This window comes from Girardinichthys multiradiatus, chromosome 8, assembly GCF_021462225.1.
Source record: "Girardinichthys multiradiatus isolate DD_20200921_A chromosome 8, DD_fGirMul_XY1, whole genome shotgun sequence".
NCBI lineage: Eukaryota > Metazoa > Chordata > Actinopteri > Cyprinodontiformes > Goodeidae > Girardinichthys > Girardinichthys multiradiatus.
Window position 1 is genome coordinate 24,821,193 of NC_061801.1, and position 23,848 is coordinate 24,845,040.

General features: G+C 40.5%; 3 protein-coding genes across 3 annotated transcripts; 2 read left to right on the plus strand and 1 right to left on the minus strand.

Annotated features, from left to right (window-relative positions):
• Positions 1-792: 792 nt before the first annotated feature.
• Positions 793-5,909, plus strand: gal3st1b (galactose-3-O-sulfotransferase 1b). The gene is made up of 3 exons (XM_047373436.1): positions 793-831; positions 1,538-1,680; positions 3,578-5,909. Exons 2-3 carry the CDS (start codon positions 1,559-1,561, stop codon positions 4,716-4,718), a joined length of 1,263 nt encoding a protein of 420 aa, XP_047229392.1. The 5' UTR covers positions 793-831; positions 1,538-1,558; the 3' UTR covers positions 4,719-5,909.
• Positions 5,910-10,755: 4,846 nt separating this feature from the next.
• Positions 10,756-11,485, minus strand: LOC124872719 (cytochrome b-c1 complex subunit 9). Its single transcript, XM_047373007.1, has 2 exons — positions 11,230-11,485; positions 10,756-11,068 (listed from the first exon to the last, which is right to left on the minus strand). The coding sequence occupies exons 1-2, from the start codon at positions 11,368-11,370 to the stop codon at positions 11,018-11,020; spliced, it is 192 nt and encodes a 63-aa protein (XP_047228963.1). The 5' UTR covers positions 11,371-11,485; the 3' UTR covers positions 10,756-11,017.
• On the plus strand, positions 11,432-22,200 carry zmat5 (zinc finger, matrin-type 5). Its single transcript, XM_047373006.1, has 6 exons — positions 11,432-11,570; positions 13,502-13,646; positions 17,625-17,687; positions 17,773-17,853; positions 18,176-18,284; positions 18,393-22,200. The coding sequence occupies exons 2-6, from the start codon at positions 13,520-13,522 to the stop codon at positions 18,538-18,540; spliced, it is 528 nt and encodes a 175-aa protein (XP_047228962.1). The 5' UTR covers positions 11,432-11,570; positions 13,502-13,519; the 3' UTR covers positions 18,541-22,200.
• Positions 22,201-23,848: the final 1,648 nt, after the last annotated feature.

A 23,848-nucleotide genomic window follows, 5' to 3' on the forward strand; every position in this document is an offset into this window, starting at 1 on the left:
CTCAAGAACAGTACATGGGAAGCTTCAAAGAATGATTTTCATGGCATTGGATGCAGTGTTGTGCACCAGTGCACAAAACAAGGGCCACAAAGACATGGACGAGTGAGTTTGGTGACCTGACTTCAAGATTATAAATACCTTTTGAATGAATTACAGTAGAGACTGTGAGTCACACCTTCTCATCCAACATCAGTGTCTGACCTCACGAATATACTTTTGAAAGAATAGTCAAAACTACATATAAACACATCCTTAAACCTTATTGAAAGACTTCCCAGAAGTGAAGCTGTCTAAGGGTGAGTGGTCATATTACACCCTCTGGATTAAGAATGAGATGTCATTCGAGTCCATGCATGTGTGAAGCCAGACAAGCGATTACTTAGCAATATAATGTGTTGTATAGTAGTCCGATAAACTGACCTTTTATAAAAGGCACATGGGATTCTCAGATTTAATAGGTATAATGACTGAGGGTTGTATTGTGTTAATTTTTGCAACTTTCATAGGATAAAGAATATCACGAGGCTTCAATATGTCAGACAATTAAAATCATCACTTGATGTTATGCACAAAACTAATATTACCATACAATGTATTGTCCTTCAATCAAAACATGTATTCAGTTGATCGTACGTTCTGCCAAACCAAAGATCAACAGAAGCCTTTCTGTCACATTCATTGTTTGTGGGAGGAGATCTGATTTCTTCAAGTCCTTGGAACAGCGAATGAGGTGTAACTTCTGGGAATGTTCAGAGTACACTGAAAGAGTTTTCTTTCAATTTGTAGCAGGTACAGTAATCGGCGTGACTCCACCAATGTTACCACCTCTTGGTAAGTTCAAAACTTTACGCTTGGTTGTATTTTTTTGTTCTTTAAACACCTGAGTGCTGAATACTTCTTGCAGCTTGTTTATATTCTGTCATATCAAGGAAAGCTTTAAGACATTTTTCTTGTTTGTAGTCTTTAATCCAGTAGATCAGAATCAGTTAACTCAAAGTATGTAATCATACTAAGATTTATGAGTTAAAAAGAGATATTTTATGAAACATTGCCAGTTTATTGTGATATAATTGGAGAAGTTAGAGTATGCAGTCCCACAGACACACCTACTCAACATGATACTGCCAGCATGAAATACCTGTAGAGAAATCAGTTTGATGTCTGCAGAAAAAATCTGTTTTAGATATTTATCTTTTTATACCTAAGACGCGTTTTTATTTTTTGCAAAGTTTGGGTTTTTTCTTTGATTGTCTCTGTTGTTTTTTGTTGAAAATAAAAACGTGTGAACCGTGTAAATGTTTTCAGTGTCAACATGAGGGCTGTATGCTCTATTCGAACACATGAAAGACATTGTATTTCTCTTTCTTATCTGTAGCCTTTGTCTACCCTTTTCCCATGCAGTCTTCTTCTTTTAAGCAGCTGTAAATATTATAAAACTGGATAATAATAGACGAATATATGTTGCACTTGTTTGACTGTTGTGTGGCTTTGTGTTAGGTAAATGAAGGTTACATATTATCTCTAATTTAATTTTCAGGTTTGCATTTTGCATTCAACAATGTCTAGGAGCAAAGGGTTTAACTGTGCAGCGGCAGTGCGGGGGCTGATACCCTGGGTTTTAATTGCCAACATAATGTTGGTCCTCTACTGCTTGACTGCGACAAGCCCAGTGATTATAAGGTAAATGAAGACAAACAAATGCCTTAAATTCATATAAGTCAATACACAGTTTTGGTCGCACATTTACATGCACTTATCATAGGTATAAATATCCTATTCAGTTTTGGCTTTGAAATTACTTTATTTCAACAGTTTTTTTTTCCAGGGTAGACTAATCTTACAATGAAAAACAACAATATTCCCCCAATAAAACACCTCCATTAATATTTGCTTAAATAAACCTTAGTCAGCTGCTCTTCCAACATACACTTTTTGAAACCATCAGCAAGCATATGACATGATGCTGGCTTGATTTTTGACCACTCTTCTTGTCAGACTTAGATAGGTAGATTTCTTGGCATAGATCCAGATGCTCATCATAGTCCACAGTTGAGGTCATGGCTTTCCTAAAGCTTAATGATAGCCATCTTTCTCCATTCCAAAAGCAGTTTTGATATGTGTTTGGGAACATTGTCCCATTGGAACACAAAGCTGTGTCCAGGTTTATTCAAACTGATCACTATCATATAAAAAGACATTTGATACAGTGATCAAAAACAGTCCAGAAACCTCTAAGGCGTAAGGCTGCTATGACCACAAGTGCAATTATCCTTAGTTAAGCAGGTTTCCCAGTGTCTTTAACTAACAGGCACCTGGCCAAGAAGGAAGCCCCTAGAAATATGACAGAAGTTTGCAGTTGCTCACACAGACAAGCCAAATGCCTCCTGAGGAAAAGTTTTATTGTAAGAAGAAACAATAAAACAGCAGTTTGACCTGAGTGACAAGAACTGTGTTTGGAAGAGTTAAGCAGAGGCTTTAAAACTTCAAAGCACTGTAACAGCTGTCAAGCATAGTAGTGGTAGCAGCATGCTATGGTATTGTTTTGCTGCCAGTTGTATTGGTGCATTGCTCGAAGTGGATGTAATAATAAAAAAGGGAAACTTTCACCAAAATCCATCTGAAATCAAGAGCTAAGCATTGATTTTAGGAACAATGATCCCAGCAAACTCATCAAAAGTGGTTTTGGGAAGGATAAAGCAGGAAAACCTTAAGCCTTATGTTAGTCTTATGTCAGGCTGACACTACAGAGCGCTGTTTGCTGTAACTATCTATGACAGAGACAGTTTCTACCCCCAGGATGTTTCTCTGATGAACACTTGAAAGTCAGAGTTGCAGAACAACACCATGCATACTTGAATTAATTTCACATTATCTTCTCTGTAAAGTGACTTGTGCATATATCTACATATTAAAGATATATTCTTTCCCAATTATACTGCTTACAACTAGTGAAAACACATTTAAGATCAGAGTACCACCGTTTACACCAAGAAAAAAAAACTTTTATTACAGAAATGTTGCCTTTATGAGAAGTATGTTTAATACCCGCTTAAAGATTGCTATTCTGAGAAAGATTCTTTAATCTGATGAACAAGCCTCATTGAAATGCATGTTCTAATTTATTGAATATGGCTGTGTACTGGAAATTTATGGACTATATTCAAAAGCCAGGTCTGTGCCAGCACAAAAGCCAATTTACACAAATTCTGCCAAGAAAAGTGGTCAAATATCCCGCCAGAATTCTGCCAGAACCTTTTTGATGGCTACTAAAAGTGTGTGGGCAAGTAACAACTTTCAAAGGTAATTTTAAACAAATATTGGTAGGGGTATTTGTGTATAGTTGATATGAAAGTATAATTTCCCCCCTTGTGAATGGAAGAAAATACATAAAATATTCATACGTTTGCATAAAATTCTGCTTTAAAAAATAAAGATGTGTGTTGTATCATCATTCTATGTTAACAAATATCACAGTTCAAATGCATCATTAAAAGCCAAAAGGAATATTCATAGCTGTGGGTGTATGTAAACTTCTGACCAAAGCTGAAGCTAACCCTACTTTTTATTTCATTCAAAGCCCCACCCAAGAAGAGATGTGTCGCCTCAGCATGGAACAAACAAGTCCAAACGTCCTTACTGAAGTTTCTAACTCTAAACAGAAATGCTCCCCCAAAGTGAACATCATGTTCATGAAGACCCATAAAACTGCGAGCAGCACCATCCTCAACATCCTCTTCAGGTTTGGGGAAAAGCACCAGCTCAAATTTGCCTTACCTGACAGACGTAACGATTTCTGCTACCCACAGCCGTTCCTGTGCTCCCAGGTGAAGGACTACAGGCCAGGGGAGTGCTTCAACATTGTTTGCAACCACATGCGCTTCAACTATGAACAGGTGACCAAACTCCTGCCTTCAGATGCCGTGTACATCACCATCTTACGGGACCCGGTGGATCTCTTTGAGTCTGCGTTCCATTACTACCACAGAACAGTTCCTTTCACGTGGAGAATCAGAGGGGAGAACAAACTGACTGAGTTTTTGAACAATCCCAAGGCCTTCTACAGTCCAGAGGCTCTTAACTCATTCTATCTTAAAAATCTGCTGTTTTTTGACTTTGGTTTGGATAACAACCTTAAAGTCAATGATCCTCGTGTCATGGAGGGCATTTGGTACTTATCCAAACGTTTTCAGCTGGTCCTCATTGCAGAATACTTTGAGGAATCTCTGATTCTGCTTAAGGATTTACTTTGTTGGTCAATGGAGGACATCCTTTATTTCAAGCTCAATGCTCGCAGGACCTCATCTGTGTCTCGGCTGGACCCTGAAATGAGAACCAAAGCCTTGCAGTGGAACTGGGCTGACTGGAAACTCTATGAACACTTTAATGTTACTTTCTGGGAGAGAGTTGAGGCATATGGAAGACAAAGAATGGAACAAGAGGTAAATGAGCTGAGAAGAAGAAATGCTGAGATGAGTGCAAACTGTATTGAAGGTGGAAATGCAGTTGAAGCCCAGAAGATTAAGGACACACATTTCCAGCCTTGGCAGCCCATTGGAGAGAAATCCATCATGGGGTACAATTTGAGGAAAGACATTGATCCCAAAAGCAGTACAATATGTGCAAAAATGCTCACACCTGAGATACAGTACCTATCAGAATTGGGAGTAAACCTTTGGGTGACTAGACTATGGGGTTGGGTGAAAGATTCTATTTTATAATTGCCTTGTTTCATTTTGATAATTTAACTTATTTATTAGGATGGAAGTAAAGCACTTGATTAAGTTGGATGTCCATTTAACAAAAGTTATAAGTTTAAGATTAATGCAAAATGCCAGCACTTGTTACCTGAATTGAGCTTAAGTTCTTTACAAAACAAACTGGGGCTTACTGCATTTTAATGTAATATTAAAAAATTTATACAAGGCGGGTTTTCACAAAAGAGGTAAAATAAACATTGTATCTGCAGGCTAAAAATATAATACATTACAATTAAAAACTATTAATTCAGAGGTAAAAAAATAATTTCCAACAACTTGAGGGGACAATATTTGTAGTCGTTGACTGTGTTTAAACTGTTTAAAAAATGGATTTACATCAGACATGTAAAACTCCTTCATTCTGTAGCATCTAAACAGACAGAACAGTTTTAGTTTTAGATATGAGAAATTTGTCTCGCCACGCTGGGTGCTATTCTGCCAGGGAGCTACATAAGCACTCAACTGGGCAAGAACTTGTTTTGTTTTATTATTTGTTCCTTTCAGTCAGTGGGGATTAAGCATTTTCAGAAGATTTAGCAATAAAACACTGTTGAATCTGAAATAAGATTCAAGATTTCTGTTTGTAATATTTAAAGGCTAGTTTAACATCTAAAATACTAATTGAATGGCGTTGTTTTACCCTGAAAAGAGATTATTTTAAACAGTTTGAGTCATGAAACCTTTATTCTCTCCCTGAACACAAACAAAATTAACATTTCTAAGGGTTTTTTTGGAATCAGAGTGAGCTTATATCGAGACCAGCATGAAAACCCCAGTGTATAGACCAGTCAACACCAACTTTGTTCTGTACTAATAACAGATTTTTTAAAACACAGGTGTGGTTTGTGTAACATATTGGCGAAAACATGTGAAACCTTAGCTTTCTGAAAAATATAGATAATATATCTTTGCAGACCAAATATGTTTTAGATGCAGAAAATAAAAAAGGGGTTTCCCAGGTCAACAACCATGCAGGAACCACCTCTAATTAGAGTCAGCCTTTATTTGAAACGTTCTCAGGCTATTAATTTTTTCTTTGGCTGCATTCGGAGTTCTGCTCAAATCTGTTAGGAATAACCTTTATTTTCCCTTTTTTCCCATAGTGATATAAAGTATAAGTTCCAATGTTTCCCTTTTATTAGAATAGGATAAGAATGCTCATCGACACATATTACAAGGATAAATGGCCCAAGGATTTTCATAAATGACCTGAGGCTGGGGCACTGGGTTTGATAATGGAGCAGCTGGTATAACTGGTTTGATTAGAAAACCACAGCACACTTAGATTAAGGATGTACACCCGCTACTACACAATCAAACAGATAAACACCACAATGGTGACACATAGTCTACTGATAATCACTGAGGGAGGGAACATCCATTGCATTGGAGTGCCAGATATAAAACTAGATGTGACTTTCTATCGAGGCTCTTCGCCATCCTTACACAGACTGCGACGGTCCGAGACGGGAGCCTCAGCGCTGATCTGTAATCATTCCTCCGCCTTAATTTAGATTAAAAGAGCTAAAAGTTAGAAACTGGTCGAGATTCGTTCCTTTAAGAGTCAGTGTTAGATAGACAGTGTGATTGCTTCTGGGGACCAAGGACCGGAGGATCTCCGAGACGTCTGACCGCCTACAGGGTGCGGTAGCTCGGACAAATCTAAATGTCTTTTCTAGTGGATGTGCTCATCTGGGCCCTAATGCTACTCTTTCTTAGGCTCAGAGAAATGTGAGCAGACTGAACAATAACAGATTAGAAGACAATGGACGAAAGTGCCATGGGTGTTGTAACACTGTTAGTGTGACCTCTGGAGGCCTAAAGGCTTATCTGCAGCTGCATACGAAGCATCCAGATCATTAATAGTTACCCTGCAATAATTTGACTTGCTGTGCGCAAGGACCTTGTATAGAAATTTCACCAGCTCTTCCTCTCTGATTTTTTACAAAAACAATAATGCTAATCAAAGAGTGTTTAAGTATTGCATGTATACCGTTGAGGTGATTAGGCCTACTAGAGATTTCATGTCACACTGTACATGTTTAGGTAATATGCCCACCTTCCAAAACTGGATTAGACTATCAGACTATGCAGGATACAGAGTATAAGCTCAATAATGAGCAAAGGTTAGTCAGCTATTTACCTATAATGAACCATACTTAGTTTACACATGGTAAATGGTAAAATGGACTGAACTTACAAGGGTTGGACAATGAAACTGAAACACCTGTCATTTTAGTGTGGGAGGTTTCATGGCTAAATTGGATCAGCCTGGTAGCCAATCTTCATTGATTGCACATTGCACCAGTAAGAGCAGAGTGTGAAGGTTCAATTAGCAGGGTAAGAGCACAGTTTTGTTCAAAATATTGAAATGCACACAACATTATGGGTGACATACCAGAGTTCAAAAGAGGACAAATTGTTGGTGCACGTCTTGCTGGCGCATCTGTGACCAAGACAGCAAGTCTTTGTGATGTACCACTGTGCAGGACTTGTATATATCATTCCCAAGACGAATTGACGCTGTATTGGCCACAAAAGGAGGCCCTACACCATACTAATAAATTATTGTGGTCTAAAACCAGGTGTTTCAGTTTCAGTGTCCAACCCCTGTATATAGTGCGTTTCCAGTCATACTGACCACTCAAAGCGCTTTACACTAGAGCCACATTCACCCAGACATACTCCCTAATGCACACATATTCATACACCGATACGCAATTAGAGGTTAAGTGCCTTGCACAGGGGCACATCGTCATGTGGCAGGAGGATGGAATGGACCCACAACCTTCGAACTGCAAGATGACTACTCTTCTCACTGAGCCACAGTCGCCTCAACACATGCATGCAGAAGCTGTTTATGAAATTCATAAGAAATGCACCACTTGTGCAAAAGTTTTTCTGCTGTGAACACTTCTGTAATGCTTTTGTAACTGAGATCCCTATTTTATGTGCAACAAAGTCATATTGATGTATTTTAATTGTAAACTTAACCGTCAATTTGTGATTGTGTGATGACATGATACGCCTCAAAAAAACAAAAAAAGTTCTAACATTTGTGAAAATGAGAAAAGAAAGTGTTAATATTCTTTATGTAGCAGTTTTGCTTAAAAATTGTAAAACATTATCTCACTTTTTTGCACTGTTTAATTTTTATAAAATAGATGTGCTTTAAAAACTGTGTAAGTTACCCTTTAGGTTAGTGGTGCCTACATTTTCAATCTCTCCACCTTGGATCCAACTCCTAATTTTCCAAAGAAAGGACATTTACTTAATAAATGCTTGGTTAAAAGCCATTCCATCCATTTTCTATACACACTATATATATGTAGATATATATATATAGATATACACACACACACACAAACATGCTGTTTATAAAATTAGAATATCATGAAAAAGTTTATTTATTTCAGTAATTCCATTCAAAAATTTAAACTTGTATATTATTTTCATTCATTACACACAGACTGATATATTTCAAATGTTTATACAACTTGTCATTATACAACTAATGAAAACCACAAATTCAGGATTTTAGGAAATTAGATTACTTAATACCAATACAAAAAAGGATTTTTAGAAATGTTGGCCAACTGAAAACATGATAAGTATGAGCTTGTACAGTTCTCAATATTTAGTTGGGGCTCCTTTTGCCTGGATTACTGCAGCAATGCAGCGTGGTATGTAGTCGATCAGTCTGTGGCACTGCTCAGGTGTTATGAGAGCCCAGGTTGCTTTGATAGAGGCCTTCTTCTCTTCTGGATTGTTGGGCCTGGCAAATTGCATCTTCCTAATACCCCTTGCTTACCCCATAGATTTTCTATGGGGTTAAGGTCAGGCGAGTTTGCTGGCCAATTAAGAACAGGGATACCATGGTCCTTAAACCATGTACTGGTAGCTTTGGCACTGTGTGCAGATGCCAAGCCCTGTTGGAAAATGAAATCTGCATCTCCATAAAGTTGGTCAGCAGCAGGAAGTATGAAGTGCCCTAAAACTTCCTGGCAGATGGCTCCGTTGACCTTGGACCTCAGAAAACCCAGTGGATCAACACCAGCGGATGACATGGCACCCAAACCATCACTGACTGTGGAAACTTGGACCTGGACCTCAAGCAACATGGATTCTGTGCCTCTCCTCTCTTCCTCCAGACTCTGGGACCTTGATTTCCAAAGGAAATGCAAAATTTACTTTAATCAGCGAACATAACTTTGGACCACTAAGCAGCAGCCCAGTCCTTTTTCTCTATAGCCCAGGCAAGATGCTTCTGACACCATCTATTGTTCAAAAGTGGCTACACAAGGAATGTGACAGCTGACACCCATGTCTTGCATATATCTGTCCGTGGTGGTTCTTGAAGCACTGACTCCAGCTGCAGTCCACTCTTTGTGAATCTCCCCCACATTTTTAATGGGTTTTGTTTCACAATCCTCTCCAGGGTGCGGTTATCCCTATTGCTTGTACACTTTTTCTACCACATCTTTTCCTTACCTTTGCCACTCTATTAATGTGCTTGGACACAGAGCTCTGTGAGCATCCAGCCTTTTTAGCAATGACCTTTTGTGTCTTGCTCTCCTTGTGCAAGGTGTCAATGGTCGTCTTTTGGACTACTGTCAAGTCAGCAGTCTTCCCCATGATTGTGTATCCTACAGAACCCGACTGAGACCATTTAAAGGCCTTTGCAGGTGTTTTGAGTTAATTAGCTGATAAGAATGTGGCACCAGGTGTCTTCAATATTAAACCTTTTCACAATATTCAAATTTTCTTAGATACTGAATTTGCAGTTTTCATTAGTTGTCAGTTATAATCATCAAAATTAAAAGAAATAAACATCTGAAATACATCAGTCTGTGTGTAATGAATGAATATACAAGTTTCATTTTTGAATGGAATTAATGAAAAAAAAAAACAATTTTTACATGAGATTCTAATTTTATGACCAGCACCTGTATATATATATATATATATATATAAAATCTTTAATTCCCATCTCTAGCAGTCAATGGGCGCGAGGCTGGGTTCACGTCTGAACGCATGGTACACACAGCCGTGCCCACACACACACACAAACAGCCAAGGATTATTTATCAATGTCAACCTACCTAACAGAGATGTTTTGGAGAATCTGAAGAGACCAGTGTACCCTGAGAAAACCCAGATATGAAAGGGGAAGGCATGCAGACTCCACATAGAAAAGATCTGGCCAGGATTCAAACCTGGAACCATCTTGCTTCAACAAAAATAAAACTGCTTACATCTATATTTTACTTTTCAAATAATTTTAGTTGCTAATCTGTGTCAAAGACTTGAAATCACACATGCTAACTTCTCCAAAGATGTTAAATAATTTTTTGTTAATCAACTATATTATGGTATTAGCTACATCAATATTAAATTATTTAAAATCAATTTAGCAAAAACTAATTAGTTTGCTAATCAGGGCTTCTATATATTTTCATGTAAATATCAAATCATTTTCTAGACTCAACTATCTAGTTATCAGTCCTTTAAATTATTTTTTATATATAAAACACCATGTTCACTATGAATTTAGGGCAGATATTTCTACAGTGGACAGGGTTTCAATATGGAAGATGTAGGAAGAAAAGGAGGACATAAGGAAGGTAGGGTGGTAGGAAACAAGAGGAAAGAAATGAAAATAAATCAGGAATGGCATAAGGAAGGAGGTACTCTTGTCCTTCCTTAGTTGTACTTTTCCCTCCTAGTTTCCTTAAAGGACAGCAGTGAGAACACAAGGAAGAAAGGAGGGACATTAGTAAGAAGGAATGAAATACAAAAAGAAAGATAGCATTTAAACAAAGGGATACGGGATAGTCTTATTTCCTATCCCATACTTATCCACACTAAGAAAACAAATTCTATACATTTCCAGACTGCATAGGAACCCTGGTTAAGACACATTGTGTTAAACGAGCTTTACCAAGTATTCCACGGAGACCTTTAAGTTCTGTTGTACACAATAAAAATCAAAACCATGTATGACATCGAGACAGGTTTAATATAACAATTTACAATCTGAAGACAATTAAAGTATCAGAAATATCTGCAAGGACGAGCTTTGATGTATCCATGGTGGTCCGGACAGCCTTCTAGAGGTCCTCTCAGCCTCCTCCAGCCTGGGTATGACTTAGAGCACATTGTCCCAAGATGACAGCTGCTTAATTCAGGTGTTGAATCCAGTAATACATGGTGACGGAAACTAAGCAACACATCAGCCTTATATAACACAGGGAGACGTGCTATTCTTCCTCTTTGTTCTCATAGTTGTGTTTGATGTGTTTCCATAGTTTCTGTAACGGTAAAAGGTAATATTAGACACTTCATGATAACAGACGAGACTAAACTTGCAGTCATTTACAGAGTCGGCTAGCCAAGCTAAGCTAACGCTAGCTCCGCCTCGCCCTCTGCTGACAAGGTCAGCGCCGATAAAAACAACCAGGGACGGACTTACCCCGCGGTTTATCTGCTCAAAAATCGCGTCACCGCCTTGGTCAAATACCCGCTCAAAAAGGACAGCTCCAACCATGATGGTCAAAGCGAAGGTGGACGTCCTCCTGAAGAGGAGACTGTAAACGGTCTTAGCCAGCGCCATGTTGTCGGTGTAATGCGCACTGCGCAGAAACGGAAGTGAACCCACAGTTAACTTCCTTCGCTTTAGAAACAGCAGATTTCTACAAGCTACAATCGTGTGTTGAGGACCGAAGAAAAGCTGTTCTTTGTATTTTGAAGTGTTGGTGGATTCTGAAGCAACCGCTTTTTGTTGTACATTGCAAGGACATCTAACGTTTAACGGTAGGTTGGAAAGCATATTTGTAAAAGATAGATGTACAGACGTTTCCAGAAGTTTGGAAACTGACCGAAATTTTGTTTTGCACAAACTTTATTTCTTTTGCTTTTATGTGGAATGATCATAGTCTGCTAAGAAGAGTGATTAGTAATTAGTAGCAAAATCAATAATAATAAAAAAAAAAATCACAAAAACCTCATTTGAGCTAGCATCATTTCCTTAGTTAACTGAGAGTAAGTGTTAACCAGGACAGTCAGGGGGGCTGATATCATGTCGTTTTGACTGAATTAGAAGAGTAGAGAGTTTGATTTAAAAGGAATTCCACCTTCGATGATTCTTCTTTTGCCAGCCCTGGTTACATCCAAGGAAACGTAAAGGGTTAATGGCCTGCACTTGTATAGCGCTTTAAACTACAGTCATCCTACACTACACCCATTCACACACTGACAGCGGTGAGCTACAATGTAGCCACAGCTGCCCTGGTGCAGCTTCTGACAGAAGTGAGGCTGCCATACAGTTGGCGCCACCGAGCCCTCTGACCACCATCAGCAGGCAAGGTGGATGCAGTGTCTTGCCCAAGGACACAATGACTGAGATAGACAGGGCAGGGGTTCGCACTAGCAACCCACCGGTTACAGGACAAACCTCTACTGAGGGAAGTCAGCTTCTGTGAAGAAAGCTCCTTCTAGTGCCAGGACCGTCTACTAAATGAGTTTTCAGTTAAGGGATCGGGTTGCCACCGTTGCAGAGTTTGCCCAAGAGTGGCATCATGCTGGTGTTAGCGTTTTTGCTTGCCCAGTGAGGGTTCCTTTAGATGCTGATCTGGCAACAAAGAAACCACCCCTAACAAAGACAAACGTTAAGGACGGACTAGAGCTCTGCTGAAAGTGCGATGATTGGACTGCAGTGGACCGGGACATCTGGGAAAAAGACTGTCCAGGGAAGAAAAAGTGAACACTACAAAGAGTCCTGTTTCATGTTGGCAGTAAAGCTTCCTGAGAATACTCGTGTTTGCTTTGCTCGACAAGGGAGCAGGCTTATTTGTAGTTAATCTAAAAACACTGTCATGAATACAAAATGAGTTTAAAATATCACCGAAGAACAACTTTGCCCAGCAATCTAAGTCTGGTGATGAAAATAGCTTTTTCTAGCATGACGGGGAACCATGACACAAGGCAGAAGTGATAACTAAGTGTTTCAAAATACTGGTTCCATAACTACATCTTGGGTCTATAACCACAAAAATCCCCGAATCTTATTCCCATCAAGAACACGAGATGAATCCTTAAAATCAAGTATTAATGGGCCATCATCAGTCAGGATTTGACCTTGAAGCTGATACCCAGTGTGCCCAGATGAATGGTGGAATTCTTGGAAAAAGAAAAGTTGACACTATAAATATTAATCTTTTGCATATTTCAATGAAAACCTTTGACACTAAAGAAATATTTATTATTGGACCTTCGGGCACATAGAACGAAAAGAGCCACAGTTGCTTCACTCAGTCGGACTGAAAAGTTAACCAGCATCACAGCTTTGATTTTTCATCTATAAATTACTGTTTTATTCTATCGTATCACCATCCTTTCTCTCTTCTCATTACTTATGTTGCCTTCCATTCCTTTCCTCCATGTTTTTTATTTATAGTTGTCATATAATTAGGATTTCAAATGAAGGAAGAGACAGGACGAAATAAACAGGCAGAGGTCTAATAAATATATAACAGCTCCACCCATATCCATCCAGTGTTTTATATCAATAGAATGTCTTAGTTTCAGCTAATTAGTGAATTTAATTTTGCAACATCTTTTACATTTATTGTTGTTACTAAAAAAAGTTTCTCATTTTAATCTTGTCGTCATTCACCATAATCTGCCAATTTGTATTTTCATTCTAGTTATCTTTTCTCTGTTTACTCTCTTTCACGTCTTGACAGCTCTCCTATGTAAGCACCATGGGGAAGAGGTACTACTGTGACTACTGCGACAGGTCCTTTCAGGACAACATGCACAACAGGAAGAAACATCTGAATGGTGTTCAGCATCACAGAGCGAAGAAGACCTGGTTTGACCAATTCAGAGGTGAGACAGGGAGGAGTTCCTGACATTTGATTGTTTGATCTGCCTTTTCTTTTATTTGTCTTTTGTTTAAAGAGGAGATCTACAGTTTTCAGGGGGAACATGCATTTATCAAGTCGTACAATTATATTTATATTGTGGGACCGGTGCAAAGAGGATTGGGTGGCGGACGAAGGTGGAGACCTCAACGGCCCGATCCCCGGATGCTTAGGCTGGCTCTAGGGACGTGGAATGTCACCTCGCTGGGGGGGAAGGAGCCTGAGCTTGTGCGGGAGGTCGAGAGATATCGGCTAGAAATAGTCGGGCTCGCCTCCACGCACAGCGTGGGCTCTGGAACCCATCTCCTTGAGAGGGGTTGGACTCTCTTCTACTCTGGAGTGGCCCACGGGGAGAGGCGGCGGGCTGGTGTGGGTTTGCTTGTTGCCCCCCAGCTCAGCCGTCTCGTGTTGGGGTTTACCCCAGTGGATGAGAGGGTTGTATCCCTGCGCCTTCGGGTTGGGGAGAGGTCTCTGACTATCATTTCAGCCTACGGGCCGAGTGGTAGTGCAGAGTACCCTGCCTTCTTGGCGTCCCTGTCGGGGGTGCTGGATAGTGCCCCTCCCGGGGACTCCATTATTCTGCTGGGGGACTTCAACGCCCACGTGGGGAACGACAGTGACACCTGGAGAGGCGTGATCGGGAGGAATGGCCTCCCCGATCTGAATCCGAGTGGTGTTTTGTTATTGGACTTCTGTGCTAGTCACGGATTGTCCATAACGAACACCATGTTCAAACATAAGGGTGTCCATCAGTGCACTTGGCACCAGGACACCCTAGGCAGGAGGTCGATGATCGACTTTGTTGTCGTATCATCAGACCTTCGGCCGCGTGTTTTGGATACTCGGGTGAAGAGAGGGGCTGAGCTGTCCACTGATCATCACCTGGTGGTGAGTTGGATCCGCTGGAGGAGGAGAAAGCCGGACAGACTCGGCAAGCCCAAGCGCATAGTGAGGGTCTGCTGGGAACGCCTGGCGGAGCCCTCGGCCAGGGATGTATTCAACTCCCACCTCCGGGAGAGCTTCGACCAGATCCCGGGGGATGTTGGAGACATAGAGTCCGAGTGGACCATGTTCTCCGCATCTATTGTCGATGCTGCTGCCCATAGCTGCGGCCGTAAGGTCTGCGGTGCCTGTCGTGGCGGCAATCCCAGAACCCGGTGGTGGACACCGGCAGTAAGGGATGCAGTTAAGCTGAAGAAGGAGTCCTATCGGCTGTGGTTGGCTTGTGGGACTCCTGAGGCGGCTGACGGGTACCGTGAGGCCAAGTGTGCTGCGGCCCGGGCTGTGGCAGAGGCAAAAACTCGGGCCTGGGAAGAGTTCGGTGAGGCCATGGAGAAGGACTACCGGTTGGCCTCAAAGCGATTCTGGCAAACCGTCCGGCGCCTCGGGAGGGGGAAGCAGTGTTTTGCCAACACTGTTTATAGTGGGGGTGGGAGACTGCTGACCTCGACTGAGGACATTATCAGGCGGTGGAAGGAGTACTTCGAGGATCTCCTCAATCCTGCCATCACGCATTCCGTGGTGGAAACAGAGGCTGGGGACTCGGGGTTGGACTCTTTCATCACCCAGGCTGAAGTCACAGAGTTGGTTAAAAAGCTCCGCGGTGGCAAGGCTTCGGGGGTGGATGAGATCCGCCCTGAGTACCTCAAGTGTCTGGATGTTGTAGGGCTGTCATGGTTGACACGCCTCTTCAACATTACGTGGCGGTCGGGGACAGTGCCTCTGGACTGGCAGACTGGGGTGGTGGTCCCCCTTTATAAGAAGGGGGACCGGAGGGTGTGTTCCAACTACAGGGGGATCACACTCCTCAGCCTCCCTGGTAAGGCCTACGCCAGGGTATTGGAGAGGAGAGTCCGACCGATAGTCGAACCTCGGCTTCAGGAGGAACAGTGTGGTTTTCGTCCTGGCCGTGGAACACTGGACCAGCTCTATACCCTCTACAGGGTGCTCGAGGGTTCATGGGAGTTTGCCCAACCGGTTCACATGTGTTTTGTGGACCTGGAGAAGGCATTCGACTGTGTCCCTCGTGATGCCCTGTGGGGGGTGCTCCAGGAGTATGGAATCGGGGGCCCTTTATTAGGGGCCATCCGGTCCCTGTACGAGCGGAGCAGGAGTTTGGTCCGCATTGCCGGCACTAAGTCGGACCTGTTCCTAGTGCATGTTGGACTCCGGCAGGGCTGCCCTTTGTCGCCGGTCCTGTTCATAACTTTTATGGACAGGATTTCTAGACGCAGCCAAGGGCCGGAGGGGGTCTGGTTTGGGAACCAGTGGATTTCGTCTCTTCTTTTTGCGGATGACGTGGTCCTGCCGGCCCCCTCTAGCCAAGACCTACAGCATGCGCTGTGGCGGTTCGCAGCCGAGTGTGAAGATGGGATGAAGATCAGCTCCTCCAAGTCCGAGGCCATGGTACTCGACCGGAAAATGGTGGCTTGTCCTCTTCAGGTTGGAGGGGAGTTCCTGCCTCAAGTGGAGGAGTTTAAGTATCTCGGGGTCTTGTTCACGAGTGAGGGAAGAATGGAGCGGGAGATCTACAGACGGATCGGTGCAGCTGCCACAGTAATGGGGGCGCTGTGCCGGTCCATTGTGGTGAAGAGAGAGCTGAGCCGAAAAGCAAAGCTCTCAATTTACCGGTCGGTCTACATTCCTACCCTCACCTATGGCCATGAACTTTGGGTCATGACCGAAAGAACGAGATCACGGATACAAGCGGCTGAAATGAGCTTCCTCCGTAGGGTGGCCGGGCACTCCCTTAGAGATAGGGTGAGGAGCTCGGCCATCCGGGAGGAGCTCGGAGTAGAGCCGCTGCTCCTCCACATCGAGAGGAGCCAGTTGAGGTGGCTCGGGCATCTATTCCGGATGCCTCCTGGACACCTTCCTCGGGAGGTGTTCCAGGCACGTCCCACCGGGAGGAGGCCCAGGGGACGGCCCAGGACACGCTGGAGGGACTATGTCTCTCGGCTGGCCTGGGAACGCCTTGGGCTCCCCCTGGAGGAGCTGGAGGAGGTGTCTGGAGAGAAGGACGTCTGGGCGTCTCTGCTGAGTCTGCTGCCCCCGCGACCCGGTCCTGGATAAGCGGAAGACGACGAACGAACGAACAATTATATTGTGTTTTGTTCAAAGTCTGCATCTAAATTTCGCTAGATTAAGTGTATTTCTCTTCTCTGCTTTGATGCAAGTATGAGTTACAACTCCTGTAGCTGACAGTTCTTCTGCAGCAAATTTATTTTTGTGTGTGTGTAAATATGCAGCTGTATCACCTGCATACATCTCACAATAACACGAGGCAGACAAATTCAAGGAAATGCATTATGATGCAAACTAAAAGGCGGGGGACCCAACGTAGACCCTGTGGTACAACTTCAATACTAACAATCATTTCATTCTAAACACACTTGTCTGGCATTTGTTAAAATTAAACCACGTTGTGTGAGGTTTGTAATGGTAAGTCATTTTTCTAGTGATGTACCAATCAATCATCCATGGCTTGAAATCGTCCATTTATCCCTAATTGGGGGATGTTTGATAAGTAGAACAATATCTGAAAAACAGACCCTCATCCTCCTTTTATTGAATGCATCAAAAGAGAAAACACACTTTGTTTTTCTGTCCGTAAACCTACCCACAAACAACTTATTTGATGCACCTTGGTTTGAGCTGAGTAAAAATCGGCTCAAACTTAGGCTATACTTTATGCATTTATGGGGGTGATTTTGTAAATCCTTCTTTTTATGCTTCCTTCAAATCGGCTTTTTCAATCTTCAGCACATTTTTACTTTTACAGTCAGAGCTCGACAAGCAGAACTGGCAGATCAGACCGTAAAAACATAAAATTATGCACTTTCAAAGATGACAAGCAAGGCTTTTAATCAGCATCTCTAACATGCAGCGTAAAACCTAACAAGCATTTGTAAAAAGACAGAATTGTTTCTTCTAATTTTTACAGATTCTGCAGCAATTCTCCATGACGAGCAAATAAAGAAACCCTGCAGGAAGTTTCTCCAAAAAGGTTAAAAACAGGAACATTTATTTATCAGCCATTTTATCAGATTTCATTTTGTTTGTCACAGTTTGGTGTTTTTTTTTTTCTTTAGGAATTTGTGATTTTAGCCCGAACTGCAGGTTTTCGCACATGTCTGAAGAGGAGCTGTTCAACTTAAAGAGACGTTTGGAAGGTAAGTAGTGACCACAAGGTGGTGCTGTTTACTATGTGATTTTATGTGTAGATATTAATCTTGGGAGTGATTCCTTTTTTCATCATAATACCTGGTTGCCTCTTACAAATGCTCACAAGAGTGCAGGTATTATATTATAGATTTAGGACGTTTTTATTTTTAGTTTTTTTATTGGATTGTTACCACCAAAACTCAAAACATTCAACATGTTCAAAGAAATTAATGGACCACAAATGTACAGTGTGTTTTAGGTTACATGAAGATTGCGTATAGATAACTATTTACCTGCTGCATCTTAATGAATGCAATGTTTTCTTTCAAGAGCAAAGACAACACAAAGAGGACTCTGAGCACAGAATGATCTCTGGGCGAAGCATCGAGGAGTGGCTCTCGAAAAGGGAAAAGAAGAAAGCAGCTCTTGGTAGCAAAGGGTATGCGCATTCCTTTTTCGTTTTAACACATGAGCGTACATGGTTAGCATTCCTAATAATCGTTCCCGTTCATTTAGAGTTCAACCGTTCAATTATTTATCTCTACAGAGATTTAAAAACCAAGGAGGACAATGAGGAGGACGAAGCAGAAAGAGATATTCCTCAACAGCTCTTCTCCATTCCTGACCTCTCACCCTCACTGTTACCTCCTCCCCCAGGTGGATGGAGAGTCAGCATAAGCACCGAGTGGGGCTGAGGGATATTTGTTCCATTGTTCAAAGGGACTCTGGTTCAAAGAGAGTGTTTCACATTTTTGGTTAAGGATGTGCTCATTTTTCAGCTTCTATAAAAACATGCTATTAATTATTATTTAGAAGGAGAAATAAAATAGATCATTTTCTATACCAATAGATTTTTTTAATTTTATTTTGTACATTAAAGTCCAAGTCTGTATTTTTTAAACACTTTATTTGGACATGATGTCTAACAGCAAGGCTTAGCTGATTTTTAAATTATTCTGGCTTTAGAAGGAACACTATTAAACTGAGAGTTTGTGTCTGAAGTAAGTCAGCCATATTGTGCCCTTCAAGTCTGCTTCCTCTCAGGATTTTTGTTAAATGTCATTCCATCCAAAGTTTTAAATACATCTGGATTTTGTGTTATAGGTCTTTAATTTAAACGTAGCACAAAAAGTAAAGACATTTTTGTGAGGTCAATTATTATTATTATCATTATTGTTATTATCTAAATGGTGCCAGATTTGTCAGGAAAATGCATTTGTGGGTTTAGCCACAGGGTTGAGTATGTAGGTTGCAAGCATACAAAACTCTCCAAATCCTCTTGGCCTACTTAACAATTTATGCATTTAAAGCTTGGCAAACACCTTGCCTTTTCAGAAATCATTCTGGACTTTGAACATCTCACACTGTGCGAGCGTTATTGGCAGTAACATCTGTCACACTGTGAGATGAAAGATGCCTGACTGCACAACTTGTTGCTGCAGCTCCATCACGTCCGACACATCCACAAGACATCTCAGTCTATCAATGAGTGGATAACAATTTGTGGAAGTTGATATGGTTAGAATTAGAGTTGGGTGATTAAAGGTGGGAGAAGAGGAGGAGGGATAGGAGGACAACAGTCAGATAATGGTCACAACAGCAGTCTTGTTGCACTATTTCTACACAGAAAATATCAGAGACTCTCATATTTGTTGTAGGTCATATTTGGTGTAACTAACTGCATGGAAGTACTGAACCACACCAGCCTGGCCCCTCCTTAATCTCATCACCAGTGTGCTGACACTATGCTGTAGGGTGGCATCCCATCAGCCAATGTGGTTGTGCTGGTCACACCGGCACGAACAGCATGCCCAAGCTGATCCCACTAGTGTTCAGTGTGATTGCAGGGAGCCTACTCCGTTTTTTTTGCTCCAAATTCTGGAAGTAGTCCCCAATAAACTCCCCTCAGTTGGGGCAAGCTTTGAAGTATTGCAGGGCTTAACCTGGTCCCAATGAGTGGAAATGTGGAATTACCATTGGTTGCAGAATCAGCTTGATCCCTCTTTGCACTGAGATTCTCTCCAATGATGACAACCTGTTTTTCCAGTGAGGAACATACTGTCCCACACCATCACACCGCCTCCACCAAAAACTCTCCAGATCTCACACATTTTGCTAAACGGCATAAAGATCTTGGTACTTTTGACTATATATGTTACAAGTCACTGATTTAATTTCTCTCCCTTTATGTTGGTTGGAGGAAATACACAGATTTCTGAATCCAGATATGTATATATACTAAATAAAACAGACAATCTTTTCTTCTCACTGCTTGAAATTAAATCAGACCAAACTTTTTATGTTTCGGTACATTTAGATTAAAAATTAAGCCTGCTTATGGTTTGACAGTGATAATTAAAAGTCAATGTCTTTTTATGCAATGTAGATAAACATCTGCTTTCAGCTGTTGGTCTTAATATGTATGCTGCATAGGTTTCGTTTTTTTCAGCATTGTGAATCTTGAGGCGTTAGTGTTTATTACCTTTACAGATTAATAGGTTTGTTCAAATGAGTATACAGTCTTATTTTAGTGTGAGTATGTTTTGTTATTTTGCTAACCCAGGTAGGATAATGTGGACATTTACCCCCAAATTATATCAATATCCATCATGCACATGTGGTCCCAACATGGAAAACTCATTAATGAAGCTTTAAAGAAACAAACACGTTCACAAAATAGTCCCTAAATAGTGTTCTTTACCATTTTTATTGTTCATTACCTGAATAAAGATACTCTATAGGTTAGTGAGCAAGAAAATAGTTTTTTTATTTTTAATATCGATTGCGCAATCTAAAGTAATTGCTTTTTCAGTCTCTGGCATGAATAAATGCTTAATTTGGTTATTATACAAGTGAAAAGATTTCCCAGGGTGTTGTATGCTACTAGAATATATTTAATTGTCTAACTTCAGATTAAAAGAAAATGTTTGGGCAACAACCCGGCAGACACCTGAGGAATTCAATAAAATACAGCTGTCGGCTGACATCTGCATTGCTAATTAGATTAATACCTCAAAAATTAGAAGGAAAGTTGAGCTATTGAGAAGACTAATAAGAAAACGTTCTAAGATCAAAAAATTACATTGGCTGACTTATAATAGGAACAAACTTATGCAGAAGTGGATCATAAAAGATACATTTTTATTCATGTTAGCTATTGATTTTTTTTGAGGTTATAAAGGTACCATCAAAAGCAACTCTGGCTTCTTCCCACAGTTCAGAAGCATTAATGCTAGGCAGACAGATGACCTCAGGAGAGAGGGAGAACATTCATGGTTTATCATTTTGGGACATACTGGTGCAGAAAGTACAAACGACTGACAAACTATCTGTCACTCACGTACTTTAACTCTCCTCAGTGGCTGTTGAGACAAGCTTTGCAAACTTCTGGTGTATTTCTGGCTGGATAACCAGCCCCTTTGTTAGCTACATTTTGTAGTTCATTTGAATTGGTTGGTTTTCTGGCACAGCTGCAGCTTAAAAGCACAGACTCAGCAAGCCTTGGGATGACCATTCCAGGGGCTTAAAGTTATCCAGCCGTAAACATGTTTCAATGAGTGTGAAGTGTTTTTTTATTGTTCCATCTGTTGAAGGGATCAGTACCACTGGGAGCAAAAGAACCCCACAGCATGATGCTTCCGCCACCATGCTTGACAGTTGGCACAGTGTTTTGAAAGTTCTGAAAGCTTCACCTTTTCTCCTTCACTCATTTTTTTTCATTGTGGACAAATAATTCAATCTTTTGCTTTTGGTTTCTCCATGTGGATATCTGAAAATTTCAGTCGAGTTTTATGCCATCTATTTTGAAGCAGGGACTTCTTTTTCTGCTCAGTAGCCTTTGAATTTATGCCAATGTAAATCGTGCTTCAATGTGGACAGTTACATTGGTGATCAAGCAACTTAGATGGTTCCTTAATTTTCCAACACTTACAAACCATTTTCTTGCTCCTCTGTGATCGGCAGTTTGGGTCTCCTTCTGGACCTTAGTCAAGTGCTGACAACTTGTGCTTACCTATGCATTATTGTTTGAACTGATAAATGCAGTTGTTTTGAAAAAGCACCAATAAACCTTCCCAGCTTTTCTCAACCTACAATTCTTCTTAGATCCTAAACTCACAACTGCAACTGTATGTATTTTAGGACGTTGCTGATAGTTGTTCTTGTTATTGCAACAGCGATAGATTATTTGTGAAAATGGTCCAACATATAATACATTCAGAATTACACAGTTTTTCCAGCCCCAGGGCTCATACATTTTCCTGCTTTTCACCATATTTTCACTTCATAATAGAATCATTTGTCTTAATGAATTGACAGCATGCAAATGTCCTCAATAAACCATGCATCTCCTTGCAGTTTTCTCACCTTCATTTAGTTTTAGCAGAGACAGACAGCTACAGGATTTTTACTATTGCACTTGTTTTTATTGGAATACATGCATCTTGACAACACTTACAATAGTGTATGAATTGATGCAGAGATCTTTACAGAGGCAAAAGAAGAAAAAACTGCAGAATATTTATTACATTGTAAAATAACAGTTCATGTATCACAGTTGGATGGCACAATGCTTATTATACTGAGGTGTGGAGGAATGTTTGGGGGGGGGGGGTCATCTCGGTTTGGAAATCTTTTTGACAAAAGCAGATTTATTGTCCTTGTAGCTTGGATTTTTTCTGGAGTTGCATTACTTAAGTAACATGTGCTTTGTTTCTAGAATGCCAAAGGACAAAATCCGATTACAATTACAACAATTAAGACAACCTGTTAACAAAGTGATCTGCTCATTAAAACACCAACACATAAAATAGGACAATATTTGCTCTACAATGCATCATTGGACAAGATTTGGCACAGTGACTATATTTTATATCCAACAAAACACCCATTTTTACATGATATGTTCACATGAAGAGGTAAAGCAATGTCATATAAATTCTTTTTTACACAAACTTCTACATAAGATAAAATATATATTTTATTGCCAGAGTAATTTTCACCTTCCCATACTGTTCTCTTTGTGGTAGAGGTTTGACAAACTGAACTCGCTTAAGAAACAAACAGGAATCATTTAGTAAAACCTGAAGAAAACCTTAAAAATGAACAAATCTAAAAAGTGAATGTAAGTGCATGGCCTTAATATATAGAACCTGTATCTGAATGCCCAGACACATGATTTGTTTGTGCATTTTTGTATGTTTTTATAAAACTTTATGCATATATCAATAACAAAATAACATATATTTAATGTATAGCTTATCCAAGTAAGAAAATATAATGATGTTATATACTTAATTAATATGTTGTCTAAGTGCTCTATGTAAAACCCAGAAAACAACTCCCCCCCCCATGATATGTTAAATTATTGTTCACAGCATACTGCAAAGAATTGAGTATTTTAATATTGTTTGCACATCAACGAAAATGACATTTACAAGAAAATGTCAATTATTTTTGCAATTATCACTGAACAAATTGCATAATTATTTGAACATATATGTACCTCAAAAATGTATACCACCCACACAGAACACACATTTATTTCTTGACATGCAAGTGTGCCGCATAGAATACGTCATATTCATTTGCTATAAATATTACAGTTAATACATGGTCTAAACACAGTTGTATTTATTCTAAACGGGTAATTCTGCAGCTAAATTGTCTTTGCTGATGGTTGTTCTGAAAGTATGGTATATATGCACAGATTTAAATGTGCAGCTGGGATTTGCATGTATTGCAGGCAGGTTGTGAATTTAAAATGTCCTCTTGAGTTGTGTGATGCATAAGAGATCAAAACTTTTTCTGGAATATGAGGTTTGTGCAGCATCCTCCACACCTACTGGCACTGCAGGTAAAGAAATGTGAAAGTCCTTTAACTAAAGTAATCTTTTAGGTTTTGATCAAATTTACAGGTGCTACAACTCTAACAGTTGCCACAAACAGTTACTTTCCTTCTTAAAGTTGATCAAGGTGACCAAGGACTTTAGATTGCCTGGATTA